The 20306-nt window shown below is 34.3% G+C and overlaps 1 protein-coding gene and 1 long non-coding RNA gene across 5 annotated transcripts in view; one reads left to right on the top strand and one right to left on the bottom strand.

The window, feature by feature from the left end:
- Positions 1-20306, bottom strand: part of LOC141379990 (uncharacterized) — a 225950-nt gene that overhangs the window by 13448 nt on the left and 192196 nt on the right. The gene's annotated exons all lie outside the window — the stretch shown is intronic.
- The window catches only part of hcn1 (hyperpolarization activated cyclic nucleotide-gated potassium channel 1), a 200515-nt gene continuing 185796 nt past the window's right edge, over positions 5588-20306 (top strand). For all 3 annotated transcript variants that reach the window (XM_087300883.1, XM_087300881.1, XM_087300882.1), the window contains exon 1: positions 5588-6083. In XM_087300883.1, the coding sequence (XP_087157009.1) occupies positions 5728-6083 (356 nt within the window). In that variant the 5' untranslated portion in view covers positions 5588-5727. The remainder of the gene's footprint in view (positions 6084-20306) is intronic.

The following is a 20306-nucleotide window of genomic DNA, read 5'->3' as shown; positions in this document are numbered from 1 at the left end:
AAACTATAGTATAGTTGGAGTATATTAATGTTCAATGGTTTGGGTTCAGTACAATATTTTTTAAAGAAATTAATATTATTGTTCAACAAAGCTGTTATTCTTTATATAAATATTAATTAATTTAAAAACATGTAATAATAGAAAAGAATCTCATAGTTCTGACTTTTGTCTTCACAATTTTGGGAAGTCTAAATTGACAGATTTGGATTTAAGAATGTCTAGACATTTGGACTTAGATAAAAACAAGACAAGATAAAAACTGAAAGTAAGGAAAACACTAACCCTGGCTCATTCTGAAAACGTATCTCTATATACATTTCTGGAGAATGCCGAATACGTCCCAGGAGCTACATTTTTTGCACGCACTCTCTTCCTTCCTTAAACCCAACTAGTGATGGGTCGCTCTTAAACGATTTTTTCATTTTGAATGAATCTTCAATATGTCTTGGGAACTACGAGTCCTCTCAGGGAGTGATTCGTTCATCCGCAGGTGTGCACATTTGTGCAGGTGGTTTTGTTCATTTCAAGTCTTTTGGGTTGTTCATGGTGGAAAGGCGGAAGCCAATCATATGCGTTTAGAGCCGGAAAAATAATTGATCCGTTCATCTCTTGAGTCCTCTGTTGGGTTTGAGTCATTTGTTCCTCACGGGCCAATCATATGCGTTTAGAGGCAGACTGTGCACAATGGTTAAGATAATATAGCTGTCAGTGTAACATGAACGAACCACTTACATTTGAAGACATGAAAAGGTGAGCTGAGCAAAGAGACAACAATACCTTTTTAGACAAAAGAGCAGGTAAATAGTATTCTATTTATGAATTATTTGACGTGTGATCAACCTTTTGTGCAAGGTGTAGATGTGTTTGTAAGCAATTTGTAACATTTTAATAATATTTTGGCAAATTGAACCAAATCAACAAAATGACTCAAAAAATGATTCGTTCATCTCGATGAACGAGACTCAAAGATCCGAGTCAGTAAAATGATCCGAACTTCCCATCACTAAACCCAACCAATAGTGTTTTCAAAAGCACTGATTGACCAGCGCCCACCTACTTGCCTAAACCCAACTGACAGTTTTAAAAATCAATCCAGAAAAAAAAGCCCTTATCTGATTTTTCCACGTTTTCAAATTTAACCACATTCTCACCTTGTTATTTACTTATTAATTTTTTTGGCTTCTGTTTTTGTGCTAGCCACTTTCTGGAACAGTTCTTCGCATTTCACAATTCTAATTATACTTCTCTAAATTCTGTCTTTACATTTGACAATTCTGATTATTACATCTCACTATGTTTACTTTATATCTTCTAATTTTGAGTTTCTATCTTCCAATTCAAAGTTTCTCACCATTCTGACTTCATATCTTGCAATTCTGAGTTTACATCTTCTTATTGCGAGTTTATTTCTAGTAATTCTAAGTTCAAATCTTGCAATTCTGACTTTAAATTGGACAATTCTGACTTTATATCTTGCAATTATGAGTTCAGATCTTGCAATTCTGACTTAGCATCTTCTAATTATTTTTATTTCTAGCAATTCTGAATTTATATCTCCTAATTCAGACTTTTAATTCAACAATTCTAATTTTTCACCTCAGAATTCTGACTTTATCTTGCAATTCTGACTTTACATCTTATAGTTATGATTTATATCTCACAATTCTGCCATTAAATTAGACAATTCTGACTTCATCTCTCACAATTCCATGTTTACAAGAAAGAATTGTGAGAATGAGTCACTATTACATTGTTTATTTTTAATTCTAATAAATTAAGAAAACATAGATTACCTGCAAATAAATTTGAAATAACAGACAAAACATGTTTACTGTTTCAGGAAAAACAAAATTAAATAATTTTACATTTTAATCAAAGAATTCTAAAAAAAAATTAAAATTACAAAGTGACAAAATTCTTTCAATGTAGATAAAATGCATATTTTAAATCACCAAATCAGCTTATTAGAATGATTTCTGACTTTACAACTGTTTCAGATGAACAAAATCTACCATCTCTTCTAATTTTACTTTTTATTTTTTTGAGAGCAGGTTCAAACTCTATGCATGCGAAATAATAAAGTGTGGCGTTTTAAGCCTCACACACCATGATCACAGCAGGACTGCAGGGTAGCAGGTGGACTTGGTCTGGAATTCATCAATTCATCCTTTTTCACCAGATATCAACCCATGTCCGCCACTGCCACACAAGTGTCGAGCATGCACAAACCTTCACTGAAAAAACATAACATTTTTTAAGGTAAGTGGTAGCAAACGATGTATATGTGCTGTAATTAAACAATTGAACACATTAAATGTCCATATAGATTGTTTCCAAACCACTTACCTTAAAAACTTTGTAAATCCAATGAATATTTTTTTCAGTGTTCGTCATCATAAAAACACAAGCCTGTTTTCATCAGGTCTCTTAATCAGTTTTCTGAAACTGTAAAAATGATGGGTTCCACATAATTTCTTCATGTTGTTCTAACACAAATCAATTAAGTTAACTTAATTGTTTTCACAAATATAAGTGGATTAAACATAAAACAATGAAGTTTTCACGCCATAAAAACTCAAGAAATAATCAGTTTATTTGGAATATACCACTGTTTAGAATGTCTAATTTTAGGGATTTTATGTAACTTTCCACAACATTTATGAAAAAAAAATTATTCTGAAATGATTCCTTGGATTTACTCATTTTTTTTAGGTTATGTGGCTGTAAACATTTTATTTGGGCTGAATTTAAACAAACAAATTAAGTAGAATTTTATTCAATTTAATTTGTTTGTTTAAATTCAACACAAAAAAAATTGTTTTGCAGACATAATTTTTTTTTTCAGAGTACAGTTCCAAATTAAATATTATAAGCTCAAGAAAATACAGAAACTCTACTGTAAAAAAACAACAACTTGTTTTTGAATTATGGAAAATTTCTGTAATTTAACATTCGTCATTTTACGCTTTTTTTTCCACTTTTTTTTGGCATGAATAATTATTTCTAGTGTCCATCTTCATCAACACAAGCCTATTTTAACATCTTATTCAGTTTTCTGAAACACTTTAAAAATGCTGGGTTCCACATAATTTTTTCATGTTGTCCCAGCACAAATCGATTAAGTTAACGTAATAGTTTTCACAGATTTAAGTAGATTAAACCTAAAACAATGAAGTTGTCTTCCCCAAAAACTCAAGAATTAATCAGTTTAATGACTGATTATTTAAATTATAGCACTGTTTAAAATGTATAATTTTATGGATTTCATGTAACTTTATACAATATTTATGTACAGCTTCATATTAAATATTATAAGCTCAATCTACTTTAAAACAAAAAATAAACTTATTTTTGAATTACGGGGAATTTCTGTTATTTAACATTTGTGAATTTACTTTTTTTTTTTTTTTCACAACTTGGGCGTCGGAAAAGCCTAAAATAACAAACGTCAAATAACTGAAATTTCCTGAAGTTTTTTAATTACGATAAATTTCTGTAATCTTATGGCCATTATTTTATGGTAAATTACTGTAATTTAACAGCTGTCATTTTAAGGTTGATTTATGTCATTTAACGGCTGTTATTTTACAATTAACAATTGTACAGTAATTTTACCGTTTATTTTAATTCAGCACATATAGATTGTTTCCAACCACTTAGCTTAAAAAAATCAAGTAAATCCAATGAATCATTATTTTTAGTGTCAATCATCATAAACATACACCTATTTTTGTAATGAATCAGTTGCCTGTAACACTGTAAAAATGCTGGGTTCCACATAATTTCTTCACGTTGTCCCAACACATATCAATTAAGTTTACTTAATTGTTTTTACAAATTTAAGAGGACTGAACATTAAACAATGAAAATAAAAAAAAACTCAAGAATTGTGATGATTCAGCTCATTTTAATTAAGTATTCTGAACAAGCAGCAAAATAAATTTTTTGAGTGAACAATCACAGCCAAGTGATTGAAACCGTATTCATAAGATAGCAGACAAAATGCAGATTTAAATATTGTGTTTTTTGTGCAACATCAATTAAACCACACAATTTTAGGAAAACTCTAATATTTCTCACAAACAATATCAGATTATTCACAAGCAAAGCTTTATTTTGCAATAAACGATCAGTTCAGGTCCAGTGCTTCCAGTGTTAATATGGAGTGGATCTCTCAAGGTTGAAAGGATCTGATGAAAGAAGTTCTGAAAAGACTAGTTATAGCCATATCTCAATGTATTTAGTCAACATTTTTTTTTCTTTTTACTTGCAATTGAAATTATCCCCACGCTAACAGTGGATTTAGAGCCTGCAACCAGATTTACAGGTCTTGTGTTGTTTTGAATTTAAAATAGCTATGTGATTCACTATAGGGCTGACAGTATTATGTAGGCTATCATGTGATTGTAGAAATGCGTCAGACGGGAGAGATTTGGCTACACTGTTTATACCACAGTCACTTAAATTAATGCATTTTGCAAAGAAAATCCCTCTTCTGCTTTATTTTTTTTCACTTATGTCTTAATTTTACACACATGGCATGGGATATTGTTGGCTTTTCTATGAAACAATGAGAGTGATGCTCTTTCTATGTAACTGGCTTTGAATAAAAGCACTTGATACCACTATGATCATTGACTCTGGAGTTTTTTTTTTCTTCAATGAATTTAGATGATGATGATTCTATACAATTTGTCAATTTGGTTTTATATTAGTTTTACTGTATAGAGACTTTTATTTCTAAACTGTTACACAATGTGAATTTGTTTTTGAATGCATGACAGATTTTTGTTCAAGTAATCATGATTTGGATTGAAGCCATCAAGTAAAAGAGACTCGAAATTATATGAAGACTGTTTTATTTCTATGATGTAATGTATCTGTTTACTGGATGGCATTAATTTATGACACACAATTAAACGATAAGCATTTTAGTTTATTAGAGTGAATTATTTACAAACATATCTAAACATCTCTTTTAAATATATCTATATTTTTATGAAAAAATTCGTGTGTAATGTTTGAATTATTGTTTTTGAGCAAATAAAAAAGAATGTTAAAAATGAAACGTTAACCATGACATATTTCAGCATAACAACAATAGTATATTTATTTTTAAAAAATTATTAATAATTTATAATAATAATAATAATAATATATATATATATATATATATATATATATATATATATATATATATATATATATATATATATATATATATATATATATATATATATATTATATATATGCTACACGACTTACAAATCCCTATGACACGTGAGATTTTACATTCTGTCACAGAGTCTTTTATAATAATATAATTACCATTTCAGTTCACCTCATAATAAAACATGCCCTTCCCAAATGCTTTACATAACCCTGATTTGCATCTACAACATCATGTTCAAACTGTATTCCTTTGGCACCCTTTCAGTCTGGAAGCAGATCCGCGCGGCGCATTATGGCACTGCGTCCGCGTCCGCGACACGCTTGGAGAGCCGCGCCGCGCTCAATCCCGACAGTAGATGGCAGCAGCCCAAGAAAGCTGATCCCGTCGGGTTCACCACTACTCTCTGCTTCTCTCAGTCGTGCAGCAGCACTCGCACTGGAGGCAGCGGTGGTTTGAGGGACGTCCAATGAAACAGAAGAGCCGCCAGCTGCTCCTTTCCACTTTTGCGCGTAGCCTGTCCTCCGCACCCGGAGACAGCACGTTCTGAAACCGCCATGGAAGACAAATCCAATTCGTTCTCGAGCAACAAAGAGGAGAAAGCGGATGGGAATAATGTGTTCCAGAGGCAAGACTCGATCCTGAAGAACAGCATGGGGAGTCAGAACATGAAAGACCACGGCAACTCAGTGGGTGGCAAGGGGGACCGGGAAGAAGCCATGGTCGGCTTTGACGATATAGACGCCGCGTCCAGGCAATACGGGTTTATGCAGCGGCAATTTGGAGCCATGATGCAGCCCGGGGTGAATAAGTTCTCCTTGCGGATGTTCGGCAGTCAGAAAGCCGTGGAGAAAGAGCAGGAGAGGGTGCAGACGGCTGGATATTGGATCATTCACCCCTATAGTGATTTTAGGTAAGGAGTGCGGAAAGTCACCTTCCCCACGCACGCTCAGGTCACAGTAAAATGGGCTCTGCGCGCGTTCGCGGCGGTTTTTTGCTTGGCGTTTCAGGGAGCCAGAGCCGGAACGCACGCAATGCCCTTGGCATGAGTAGGGGTGAATGTCATTTCGGTGAGCAAACGGCACGGTGGGCATCATCACGGGACGTCTCGACCTGCCATCATTGGGCATTCTGCTTTCTGTTGTGTAAGACGTGTGTGTGTGTTGTGTGTGTGTGCTGGTGCGCGCGGGGAATGATGCACCACTCGTTGGCATTGTAAACACATAGCTCTTGGTATCTGCCGTCAGAAGGAACGAGGGTGGCTGGCTGCCTGCGAGATCACGTCTTGTTTTGAGGCAAGAAACACGCGGATTATTCTATTGTTTTCTCTCGTGGGACTGCATGATCCCGTGTGGCTCGCACCAGGTAACAGCCCATGCCAATTTTAGCGCTGGGACGGTTGATCTAAAGCAGTTTAACGCTAATCGCGTTAGTCAGGTGAATGGAGGGGATTGTCAAACCCGATGCCCCCCGCTACAATGCTTCGTGCACAACTTGACTAGCATACAAATATTTCAAATTAGACCTCCACTGACGAGCAGTTGGCAATATGTTTGCCAAAGAATTAAATAGCAAAGGAGTTATTTGCGTTATGAGGTATTAGCATTGGAAGGACATCATCGCTTAGCTTTGTTTTGCACCAGGTGGAGTTGTATTTGTCTACTTGGTGGACTTCAGATAGGAATTGTTACTGCTTTACACCAATATCAGACAGACAGACAGACAGACAGACAGACAGATAGATAGATAGATAGATAGATAGATAGATAGATAGATAGATAGATAGATAGATAGATAGATAGATAGATAGATAGATAGATAGATAACAGCCCAAATAGGTTAGAAAGAGCAATTAATGGCATATACACTATAGTTACTAACATATAGAGTCAGCAAAATGTTTAAAACAATAATGACGTATGGTTAAATAAAGTTCTGACAAACATAGCTACTCGTTTTAACCATAATCTTGCACATAAACATGATAGATAGATAGATAGATAGATAGATAGATAGATAGATAGATAGATAGATAGATAGATAGATAGATAGATAGATAGATAGATAGATATGATTGTAAGGCAGAATGTGATGATCAGTTTCATCTCTCCATCTGGCCGTAACGCTCTCCATGGTGCTGAAAACAGCTCCTCTGTCCACCAATGTGGAGAACTCTATCCTGCACAGGGTCATTAGCTCGACTCCCACCTGTCTCGCTGTTTTATTTATTCCATGTACTTGATGTACTTTGCTTTGGCATATCATGTGTAGCGTGTAAGAGCACAACAACAGAGATGTTTGCAATCCCACAGCACTATCACACTACAAGAGCAGGGTCATTCCCAATATGCAGTTCAAGCCTTTATATATCAAGCTTCAGTAGATTGCGATCATACATAACAGTATATTGCTGTAATAACCTTAAAAGAGCATATTTATTTAATAAATGTATTAGTAAACTATTGCGGCACTTTTGTTTGATCAAATGCAATTTTTGTCACTTTTTCTGTACATAATCTTCCCAAAAAGAATATTATTAACTGTTTGTTAAGGTAAAAATAACAAATAGCATGTTTTTCATGATACCCAAGCATTCAGTAACTTATATTAAATAATTTTCTGAATAAAAAGAAAAAATGAATATATATATATTTTCTTTCTTTTTACATTTTTTTATGAAAAAAATATTGAATAATATGAATTTAGTTTTATTTGTTTTATCTTTACAACATTTATAATACGTTTTTATACAAAAAACAACAATTATGTCTTTTTTCATCTAAACAATTGCTGCAATAATTTCTAATATATATATATATATATATATATATATATATATATATATATATATATATATATATATATATATATATATATTTATTTATTTATTTTGTAATCAAGTTATGTCCATCTTATTTATTTTTTATTTTTTTGTTGTAAAAACAAACAAAACGGATGACATCATTCTGCAGGAAGTGACATATGTGGTTTGGCTCCCTCTAAAATAACATTAACAATTGATACAGTAACTTCTAATATAAAAAAAACAAGCAATTTACTTTAAAAAGTATTTTTTAACAAACATTTCTTCATTTTTTACATAAATCTTGCAGTAATTTCTAATAAATGTATATTTAATTTAATTATTGTTTTAAATATAAATTTCCATCATATGTGGTTTGGCTCCCTCTAAAATATCATTTACAATTGATACAGTATATTCTAATATGAAAAACAAGCAATTAACCAAGTCATTTTTAAAAACATTTCTTCATTTTTTTACATAAATCTTGCAGTATTTTTGAATAAATGTTTAGTTTATTGCTAATAAATCTACAGATCTATACTAATCTATACTAAATCTATTCTAATACATCTATGTTTAGGTAATTACTAATAAATGAATTACTAATAAAGTTATCATGCTTATTAAATATCAATTTCCATCTTAGCTTTTTTGTAAAAGCAAACAAAGCAGATGGCGTCATCCTGCAGGAAGTGACATACAGTTGTAGTCAGAATTATTAGTCCCCCTTTGAATTTTTATAATTGTTTTTATATTTGCCAAATGATGTTAACAAATCAAGGTAATTTTCACAGTATGTCTGAGAATATTTTTTCTTCTGGAGAAAGTCTAATTTGTTTTATTTCGGCTAGAATAAAAGCAGCTTTTAATTAAAAAAAAAACAAACATTTTAGGGACAAAATATAAGCCCCATTAAGCTATTTTTTTCCGATAGTCTACAGAACAAACCATCGTTATGCAATAACTTGCCTAGTTACCCTAACCTGCCTAGTTAACCTAGTTAAGCCTTTAAATGTCACTTCAAGCTGTATAGAAGTGATTTGAAAAATATCTAGTAAAATATTATTTACTGTCATCATGACAACGATAAAATAAATCAGTTATTAGGAAAGAGTTATTAATACTATTATGTTTAGAAATATGCTGAAAAAAATCTGCTCTCAGTTAAACAGAAATTGGGGAAAAAAATAAACAGGCGGGGTAATAATTCTGACTTCAACTGTATATGCTTTGGCCTCTTCTAAAATATCTTTAACAATTGATACAGTAACTTCTCATATTAAAAACATGCAATTTATTAAGTTTTTTTTCCAAACACTTCTGTATTTCTTCGTATGAACATGCGCTTTAAACCAAATTACATTTTAGTGATGACATCATCCTGCAGGAAGTGACATACAGTAGCTGGTTTGTCTCCCTCTAAAACATCAGTCATTTACAGTACAAAATATAACTTGAAATCTGAATACCAAATAAAGTGACTGCATGATGCAACTAAATAATAAACACCTTATAGTTCTCATTTCTCATCTTAAAAACACACAGAAAAAATGCAGTCATCTGCTCAGTAGAAACTGCACAAAGTCAAGACATAATTAACAAACGTTAATTGCCTGAGCAAAAACCACAGCGAATGTCTCTATGCAAAACCCTGGCTATTCATTGTATGTCATCACATCTGCCGGAAGTAAATTTCCTCTGCTGCTTCTTCTGCTTGACATTTAGCTGATGCTTCCCTCTCAGTTCACTTATTACTGAGCGAGCGGAGGTTACTGTATATATGCTTCGCTCAAGAGCACAATGGGTTTAATCCCACAACCTTTTAGATCTTTTACCACTAGGCTACGCTAGGCCTGAAACAGATCAGAGCGGTTTGAGTAAAGCCCTCCAACATCAGAGCAGGGATGAGAGAAGGTGAGATTGGATTAGATGTCCAACACACGGAACGAGATTAACATCGCTCTGAACCCTGTGATGTAACATGATTGACCTTTCTGCCATAATGTCCAAAGGACGCCGCTGCTTAGCAATCACACACACGCTGGACGATGCGTTAGTTAATAAGGAGGCAATTTGGAGGATGCAGTAATTAAAAAAATTATCAAAATGCTGATGTTCATATGTGCATGATATGATTTTACTTTCACTGTGAAAGTGGATATGTTGGTTTTTTGAAACATTGATCTACTTAATTGGGTGTACCAACATAGCAACACTGGCTGAACCAATTGAGTGATTTGTGGGCGGGGCTATCTGTTTGAGCGACCAATGGAAAAAGCCTTTCAGCTTTTTTTTGTCCACACTTCAGTTTGACTTTCACTCATGGATTGAAATCGATGTTGATATGCACCTCAAATGATTTAACTTAAACATATCAAAAATACAAAATATTGATGTTTTTAATTGGGTAAACTAACATAGCAACACTGGCTCAACCAATTGAGTGATTTGTGGGCAGGGCTATCCTGTTTGATCGACCGACTGAAAACTTGTCACATTTGGTTTTTTGGCATGGTGAAGACAACAGAGGTAAGATCCAAGAGCAGCTTAATAATAAGTTATTAAAGAAAGTATTCGTGCAGGTAATCGTGGACAAAAATTAGGAAAAATCAAGAATCAAACAGAGCAATCCAAAATCATAGTCAAAACAGTCATAAACAAGGCATCGATCAAAAAGAACAAACAAAACAAACAACAAACTTAGACTAAGACAAAAACACAGTAACAGGAAATATATGCAACCACACCGATCCTACACCACCCAACCTGCTTCGAGCTGGGATCGAACCGGCAACCCTTTCGCATGGGAGTCAGTTGCTCTAACAAGGAGGCTAAAGACCATGGCCTCTAGTGTCCGTCGCTAGAGCACCTTTTAGAGATCAGAGGAGTGAAGTTTACCTGCACAGCACTTCACTAGCTGGCCTCTGTTACACTCACACTCCCTAAACCTCACTCCCATCCAGGTCACGGCACCAATGTAATCCCGCCGGTCCTACACCACCCAATCCGCTCCAAGCTGGGATCGAATCGCGACCTTGCGCATGGGAGTCGTTTGCTTTACCAAGGAGATTAAAGACCATGGCCTCTAGCGTCTGTCGCTAGAGCACCTTTTAGAGGCCAGAGGAGTGAGGTTTACCTGCACAGCACTTCACTAGCTGGCCTCTGTTACATATACATGCGGCACAGTGGCTCAGTGGTTAGCACTGTTGCCTTACACCAAGAAGATTGCTGGTTCGAGTCCTGGCTGGGCCAGTCAGCATTTCTGTGTGGAGTTTGCATGTTCATCCCCAGTTGGTGTGGGTTGCCTCTGGGTGCTCCGGTTTCTCCCACAGTCCAAAGACATGCGCTTGTCAGTAGTGTATGAGTGTGTGTGTGTGTGTGTGTGTGTGTGTTGATATGTAATTTCAAATATTCGTAGCTTGAAACTGATAGAATTAAGATTGCTATTAACACTACTATGGCGAGGGCTTAAATGGAGCAGTGCTCATAATATCGAGCGGAAAAAAGAAAAAGACAGCAGGGAAGCATACCCTGCTTAGTATTTTTGGATTGAAATGGTTTAGATCTTTTTAGGGTACGAGGTGTGTGAGATATTGCCGTCTATCACTGAATGTATCAGAAATATTGAAAACAAAACCAACTCTGCTCCTTTAGCGCACCTCACACAGCTTGATACACGCTGGCATTTCTCCCCTTGGGTTTTAGGTTTTAAAAGGGAAAAAATTCCATCACCCCATCCAAACTTTTTGGATACCGGTGTCAGAGTTGCACAATCCATATGCACGATTCCCTCGCTTGAAAGCTTGACAGGCCTTCTGTGCGTAGCTACGGTTTCTAAGCCACGATTGGTGTCTGGCAGTTTTCGATTGTGGCTTAGCGAAGGGTCAAGTAATAGGAAATGTACTGTAACCATAGCAACTGATCTAGCAACAAGCTAGCGACACTGACTCAACCAATTGAGTCATTTGCGGGTGGGGCTATATGTTTGACTGACCAATGAAAAATAGGACGACTTTCTGAACAGAAAATGACGCTTTTCAGCCTCTTTTTTTAATTATTATTATTTTTTTAACCACACTACAGTTGGACTCTGTCAGATGGATTGAAAACAATATTTAGAAAAAGGAAAACACAAACTAATAGCGTAATGAAATAGTCTACTAGCAGTTTTATTCAATCTCAATTAATCCTTTTTTTTTTTTTTTTTACTAAAATAAAGCTGAAATAAAAACCTAAACAAACGACAACAATTAAACATGACCTTGCCAAATAATTAAAATATAATAGGTTTAGGTTGACTAAAAATGACTAAAACTGAAACTGTTAAAATGAATAAAACTGAAATAAAGCATTATTAAAGCTCAGCTGAAATCATTAAAACATAAAAGTACATTAAATTACACTAAATGAAACCTAAAAAAATTTTGAAAATATAAAAAAGACATATTGTAATTATTTTGACGCTTCTTGGCAACTAACTGAAATAAAATAAGATCATTAATAAATGAAATCATAAAAACATTAATAAAATCTATCAAAATACACATTTTGTTATGAATGTGGCTACTGCTTTAAATTTATTTACATTTATTTACATTTCATTTAATTAAAATTATTTTTTTTTACATATTTATATAATTACATATTTACATTTTATAAGGTTTTTCTTTTCACTGCTAATTAAAACTCATAAATCTAGCATCCATATAGTGTCATGTTATACTATTTAGCAACTTAACAAACACTAGACAATTATTTAATATAACAGTATTCAAGTTAAACTAAAATAATATATACTATTACATCAATATTTACATCAAAGGTATTTTGTGACCAGCTTTATCATAGCATTCTTATATGGCCGTGCTTCAGTACTGCAGGTGGTGCACACAATATTGAGCCTTTGATCGCACTTGCCAAATAGGCTTTACATCAAAGAGAGAAACAGAAAGGGAGAAAGCGGGAAAAAAGAAGAGAAAACACAATATATGACGACAGTGCATGGAAAGAAAAAAAAAAGAGAGAAAAATATGAGGGTGACATTTGTTATTACTTTTAATGGACGAACGCCTGAACCGTGTAATACCGGCTACACACTTGGCAGTCTTCGCTATTGTCTGCTCATTTACAACTTTTGCTTTCTCTCCCACACAGGGAAATGCTCTTTTGTTTCTGTGTTTTCTTATACAGCAGTTAAATGCGAGATGTTGCAGGCAAAAAAGCTATAAAAATAAAACATCCAAAATACAGTTTTAAATGTTTCTTTTAAAACACCATTGATTTGTGTCTGCAGCTTCTTTTTTTTTTTTAGCATATTTTTAAACATAACTTCATCAAAATGAGTGTTTTTTTTCCTGCATTGAGCCATAAATCTCTATTTTAGCTGCACTTGCATACAGCAAACGTCAGTTTTATTTATATCTGTATTGTGAAGATTTTATTTTCATTCTAATATTTAATTGACACTTTATTTTAGTTCTCACTGTTAGTAAACCATTAACTATGATTTATATGACTTATTAACAAAAAATATAAATATATACATTAGCAGCAAATACATTAGCAAACAGTTCAGCTAATTAAAATTAATAGCTATTATAATGAAATAGAATCAAGCTATCAATCTCATTAGCCGTTTCTCCACTGTATAACTTACACATTTTGATTAAAGAGCAACGAATGAATCTCTCATTTAGTAAGATTTTTTTTATTACATTAAATAAGAGGTGTCACTTTAAAAATGCAACATCTAACGTTATGAAGGCATTCGACTGCTTTCCTAACTTTTTATGCTCATTTAAGACGAAAAAAAAAAAAAACACCAAGATTTACATCTTTATACGTTATTATTAGTAATTATGCTTGTATGTCTGTTAAAACACACATCCAAAAGCCAGACTTTCTCTCCTCTTCAAATCCCGTGTACAGAATCCGTTTGTGAAAAAGCATCTGTTTATCACTATGGAGCACATCAGCTGACAGTCATACACCATTATATGACTGTTTTGAGGATTGTATAGGATGGGCGACGGCACCTGTAATACAAAGGAAAGGGAATTGCGCCATTTTTCATTCCTAAACAAAGCAAAATCACAGAACAGACTCACGTTTAAGAACAAGGGGCGACCCCTGGTGGTTTGGCGGTATGGGTGCATATAGGGAGGCTCAGCTGTTCAGAAAAAGACTGAAAATTCGGGAGAAATACAGGAAAAGTCCTTTACGGGATGATAGCGGGATAGAACTTTAAAATACAGGAGAATCCCGGGAAAAACGAGAGAGTTGACTGGTATGCCAACCACCCATCCATTCATCCATCCATCCATCCATCCATCCATCCATCCATCCATCCATCCATCCATCCATCCATCCATCTATCTAACTATCTGTTAATAACCTGCAGTGTGTTGCACTAATGTTGCAAACTAGTAAATGACGTCACAGCTATCACATTGGAAACAGTAACGCGAACGACGACCACATTCACATGTGCTGTTTTGGTTCTGAAAGCATCAAGGAAACTCAATACCTCAATGTGGTTCTTTAAAAATTAATGGGAGGTTAGTAAGATTCATTATTCATCATTTTCAGAAAGGACTCATGCTTGACTTGATGTGGCCTGAGCCCCTTTTGTCATCGGCTTTTGTCACGCGTGACTCTGTTGTGTGTCTCTTTTATCACTCCTCCATATTGCATGTCACCAGTCTCCTGCTTTCCCTTATTTGTCCAGACTAGTCAATGCAGGAAAATAAACACCAAACATCACCTTCCCAGAATTCCTTCACCATTTGACTTCTGCATTTTTAGTGGCAGGATTTATTAGGTAACGAACGAGCTCGGGTCAAATCTCTGGCTTATGAATTAATCACACAGGTTGTGGAAAAGCTGGATTTGTATGCGAGCAGATTCCTTTTTCCCTATCAAACGGCCTCTGATTTCTAAACCCAGATTAACCTCTATTTTTAGGGGCACACAAGTTTGTCTTGCATTATTGATGCTTTTTGCTGTTGCTTTTCAGAGGCTTGTCTCAAAGACATGGCCCAAAGTCTAATGAAGGTCTTTGTGAGAGCATGTCTCACTTTTTTTTTCTAAATTTATGCCTCTTGGTATTCCTTAAATAGCCCGAGACTGTTTTTTTTTTCTTCTCCTCTCCCTCAGACATAATGCTGAAGAAACCCTGGTTTATGAATGCAGTCTAAATCTGCAAACAGGCCACAGCAGGTTAAGAGCACTCATAAACCAAAAATCAAAATATTCACTGTTTACATAATTACTCGTGTTAAATTGATCTTGATTGATTTTTTTTGGTTTAGTTGCAACATAGGCTCTTTCTGAAAATGTAGCCATATATATATATATATATATATATATATATATATATATATATATATATATATATATATATATATATATATATATATATATATATATATTTCCGGAGATCTCGAATAAGGTAGCCAGAAGTATGTATGGCAGTATTTCGTCTTTAAAATGAATTCTACGGGGCAGTATGATGCCATTTCTTTTCGTGCTTACGAGCTAACCGAATACCTCCAGTTTGTCCAGTAGCTTGCGATGTATGTCAGCAGACTTGAGATGCAGAGAGTAGTTGACCACAGCGAGTAGGTTCGAATCCGGCGAAGAATGGTTCCATGAAGCAGAAAAGACAAAAACAGAAGCCAAAAAATTTAATAAACTAGTAAATAACAGGGTGAGAATGTGGTAACATCTGAAGATGTTGTAAAATTTTGAAGAAAGGCTGTTGTTTTTCTGGATTGCTTTTGAAAATTGTTGGTTGGGTTTAGATAAGGGGGTGGGAGCTGGTCAATCGGTGCTTTTGAAAACACTATTGGTTGGGTTTAGGGAAAGAGGAGCGTGGGTCAGTCAATTAGTCGACAGCGGTCTCTGTGATTTACGTGAGGAGAGCAGGCACAAATGGCACTCACGAAAGAAATTTGAGATGTGAAAAAGCATACATAGCATACATAGCATACATAGCGGTCTCTGCTAGATTTGCGAAAACAAAAACTGCAAAGAAAAAAAGCTCCTGGGACGTATTGGGCGCTCTTCAGAAATATATATATCGGTACGTTTTCAGAATGGGCCTGGGTTGTTTTATTATGTAATGTGTGCAAAACAGAATAAGTGCTTAAGGGTCCTGTTCTCAACTACATATAACATTTTAAACTGTAAAATAAAACTAAAATAAAATAATTAAGCTGTGTTTTTTTTTCTATTCGTTTGGCTGATACTTCTTGCCTACTAGCTGAACTAAAATAATTTCAAGAAGTAAAATGACTAAAACAGCAATAAAACTAAATTAGAGTTAGTTTTTAAATGGTTAAAAATTAAATGACAAAAGCAATGACAAATTTCCTAAACTGAAGCAATCAAGCATAAATAAATAAATAAATAATATAGAAATTCCTATTTTTCTTTTTTACTGCCCTTTCTGCATGTTGGCTGATGAACTAAAATAATTTGCAATCACTTTACAAAACACATGACATTAATAAAACAAAGTAAAATGAAAAAAAAAAAGTAAAAAAAAAAAGTTTTTATTTGTTTGTGAAACATACTAACAATTTCACACCTACAAAATCCATTAAATCCAGATAAATTAAGAATGTGTATATATTGGCTGCAAGATATTGGAAAAATCTGACATTGCGATTATTATGTTTCTTTATTTAACCAGATTAAAAACTCATTGAGATTTAGATCTCATTTACAAGGGTGACCTGGCCAAGAGGTCCGCAACACATGACTTATGAAAAACTAATAATAATATTGATAATACACAGAAAAATTAAGCTAATATAAAAATACAGTTTAGTTGTTCAGCTATACCACATTACAATATATTAAAAACACATACGTTGAGAAATAGACTGTTGTTGTTTGTTAAAAAATAAAGAGCGAAAAGATGTAATGGGGATGAGCTCAGACATTTTTAGTTCAGACTGAAGAGTATTCCAGGATGAGGGGGTGGAATGACTAAAGGCTCACTTCCCTATTTTAGTTCAAACCCAGGAAACAGTCAAGTGATAAGATTCACTTGAACGTAGGACATACTGGCTTTTTGACTTACTGTATGAAGAAGGGAACTTAGGTATAAAGGCACCAGAGCCAGAAGAGCCTTGTAGACCAGTCATCTAGTAGATGTACCTTTTTACATTCAGAGAAGGCCACTCAGCTTTGGCAGACAGTTCACAATGGCGAGTTAGTCTATAACAGTCTGTAACAATCTTAGAACACTGTGATAAACAGAGTTTAAAGGCTGAAGACATTTAGTTGAAGGATTCATATATACAACATCACCAAAGTCAATCAATGGTAAACATGTTGCAGACACCAAATGTTTACGAGCTTTAAGAGATAAGCAAGATGCATTTCAATAGTAAAACCTAAGCTTAACTTTCAATTTTCTAACCAAATTTGCTACGTGTTCTTTGAAGGAAAGCTCCTGATCAAGTAAAAATCCTAAATATTTCTAGCTGGACACTAAATTTATTTGTTCACCTTGGACAATGGTTATTAATGATCGGTTCTGCACAAGGGTGAGACAATTTGTGAATGTCATTCATTTAGATTTGTCTACATTTAAAACCAATTTTAGATCCTTAAGATGAGACTAAACAATATTAAACGCAAACTGTAAAAATTGTATGCTTTGTTCTTGCTGCGATGTAAATTGCGATATGAAAACAATTTCACCAGATGGCTTGAATTGCTATAATTGTGAAGAAAAAAAATCTGATTGTTTGGGTTGATTTTGTAAGGTGTAAATCATGTATAAAAATAAAATAAAATGTCAACAATAACTACAATAGAGCAAAGAAAAAAGTTAAACAAACAGTGCTTTATGGTTTTCCAAAGAGTCAAACCGTATTCAGGAACAGAAATTTAATAATGTAATTCAAAAGAAACTGCATTTTCCATAAATTGTTTCTTTATTAAACTTACAAATGTTTTACCTTATTGTACCCAAATGCTTTACACTTTCTTGAAATGTCCTAAAAACATGCAAATGATGAAGTTTTACTCCGTTATGATAATACGTTGCCATGAATCCACAAATCTCAGATATTCTCAATTGTTAATCAACTATAATACCAATTTGACATTTCGTGTCCTGTGATGTGACTATTGCGGACACATATGTTGATATATTGCGCCCTAATAGATAGATAGATACACAGATAGATAGATAGATAGATAGATAGATAGATAGATAGATAGATAGATAGATAGATAGATAGATAGATAGATAGATAGATAGATAGATAGATAGATAGATAGATAGATAGATAATAAGTCCTTATAAAAATTATACATCACCTATTAAAAATTATGTACTTAGTTAATAGTATGTATTAGGATTGTTAATGTGGTTTGGAATCAGTACATATGCTAAAAGAATTCTGAAAATGTACTTGACCAATAATTACGCATGAATTTCCATTTTGCATACATTATTCCCATACAGAACCTCTTTAGCAGCTGCAGAGAGACAGAAAAGCACATTCGAGCATCTACAGGTCATGTCCTCAATGCTCATCTTTAGTGTCCACCACCGAGACAGATGGTCAAATGGCAAGCATCCCACCTCTTACAATGTCTGTCATTCGCTACAGTTACAAAAGCTAACGTCTTGTCAAATCCCTCTCAATATACAGCGCACAATTCCTGAACACACCATTCATCCACAATCCTTGCCTGCACTGCAACCAAAGGCTTGAGGAAAAATGACATTCTTGCATTCTTTTCTAGCTCCCGAAAGTATAAATAACCGAAGATGACAGACAATTATTTGATCCCGGATCGGTGGATATTTATAAAGCAAGGCCGAGAGCTTTTTCTCATTCGCTCAGATCCATTACAGCCAAGTGCACGGGCAACATCGCAGGCTCCAGCCGGGGGTTTTTAGCATGAGATAGGATTCTTGAAAGCATCTATTTTAGTTCATGGATGTGTGCTGTTATCAGTGGCCAGGACATTTTGTGTGGTTCTGTAGGCCAGAGCGGCGCCCCTCAATGTACCACTGGCTTTACTGTAGTAGACATAGAAGCAGCACGAATGCAATTACAGCTATGTGTTTGTGTGTGCGTATGTGTATGTGTGTGTAGAGCTATGGAAAAAAAGTGAAATTCTCTGGATATTAGTTTTATTTTTAGGTGTGGGTCTGAGTAAAAATGTTAATATTAGTTTTAATGTTTAAAAGTGCACTCAGAAAAAAAATACTGGGTTGTCACAATCAAACATTGGGTCAAATACTGACGAATGTTGGGTTAAAGGAACATTCCACCTCTAGTCGCCTTATAGTTAAACACTTAAGTTTTGCCATTTTTTAATCAATTTAGCCAATCCGGATCTGGCAGGAGCACTTTTAACGTAGCTTAGCATACATCATTGAATCAGATTAGACCGTTAGCATTTCCCTCTGTACCATGGCACGATGATATTACACAACGCCTGATTATCTGATAACTTTGGTCAATATATCCAATGTGACCACTTGCATGTGATAGTCATTACTGGAAACTATTTCTAGGCTGCGTAATACAATAGCACTGGCTGCAGCCATGGTAAGGCAGCACAGTTATTTGATTATTACACCTAAATGAGAGTATTGAATAGTTCCTAGCCATATCGGCCTAGAGAAAATAAGCATTTTATTTTCCGCCGGCTTTAGTACAAGGAGTAACTACAGAAATATCCAACTTTAAATAAGAAAAATTATCAAAACTGTTTGGTAATTTTTAAATTAAACGCTAATTGTCTAATGTGATTCAATTATCTATGCTAAGCTAAGCTAAAAGTACTCCTGCCAGACCTTAAAATTGACTTGGTGGATTAAAAAATGGTCAAACTCACAGTCCATCTCTAGGGGGAAAAAAGAAAAGAAATTATTTTCCTTTAATTTACATTCAGGAATTTACATTTGTGTACAGTTGGGCTTCTCCATATTTGAACTGATGGTAACAGTAACGTTTTTAACGTGTGTGTGATCATATATCTTCCAAATGTTAATCATTACAAACATAAACATTGTTATTTTGATTTATTTATTTGCTTAGAAGGAAGAACAGTATTTGGATTGACTGCTTATTTAATTAGTTCCAAGGAAAGACAAATACACTATATACAACATGCTTGGTTGTTGTATCCAAGTGTTGGGTCTTATATGCATAAACCCAACCATTGGATTATTATTATTATTTTTTCAATTCAAGTTATATTATACTTTTTTTTACCCAATAGGTTAGGTTTGTCCCCATTTCAGCCAATGTTGGGTTATAGCAAATCCCAGCATTTGTTTTGTGTGTGTGT

The sequence above is a fragment of the Danio rerio genome, chromosome 21 (genome assembly GCF_052040795.2).
Source record: "Danio rerio strain M-AB ecotype USA chromosome 21, GRCz13ab, whole genome shotgun sequence".
NCBI lineage: Eukaryota > Metazoa > Chordata > Actinopteri > Cypriniformes > Danionidae > Danio > Danio rerio.
This window is presented reverse-complemented; position numbering and strand designations above follow the sequence as displayed.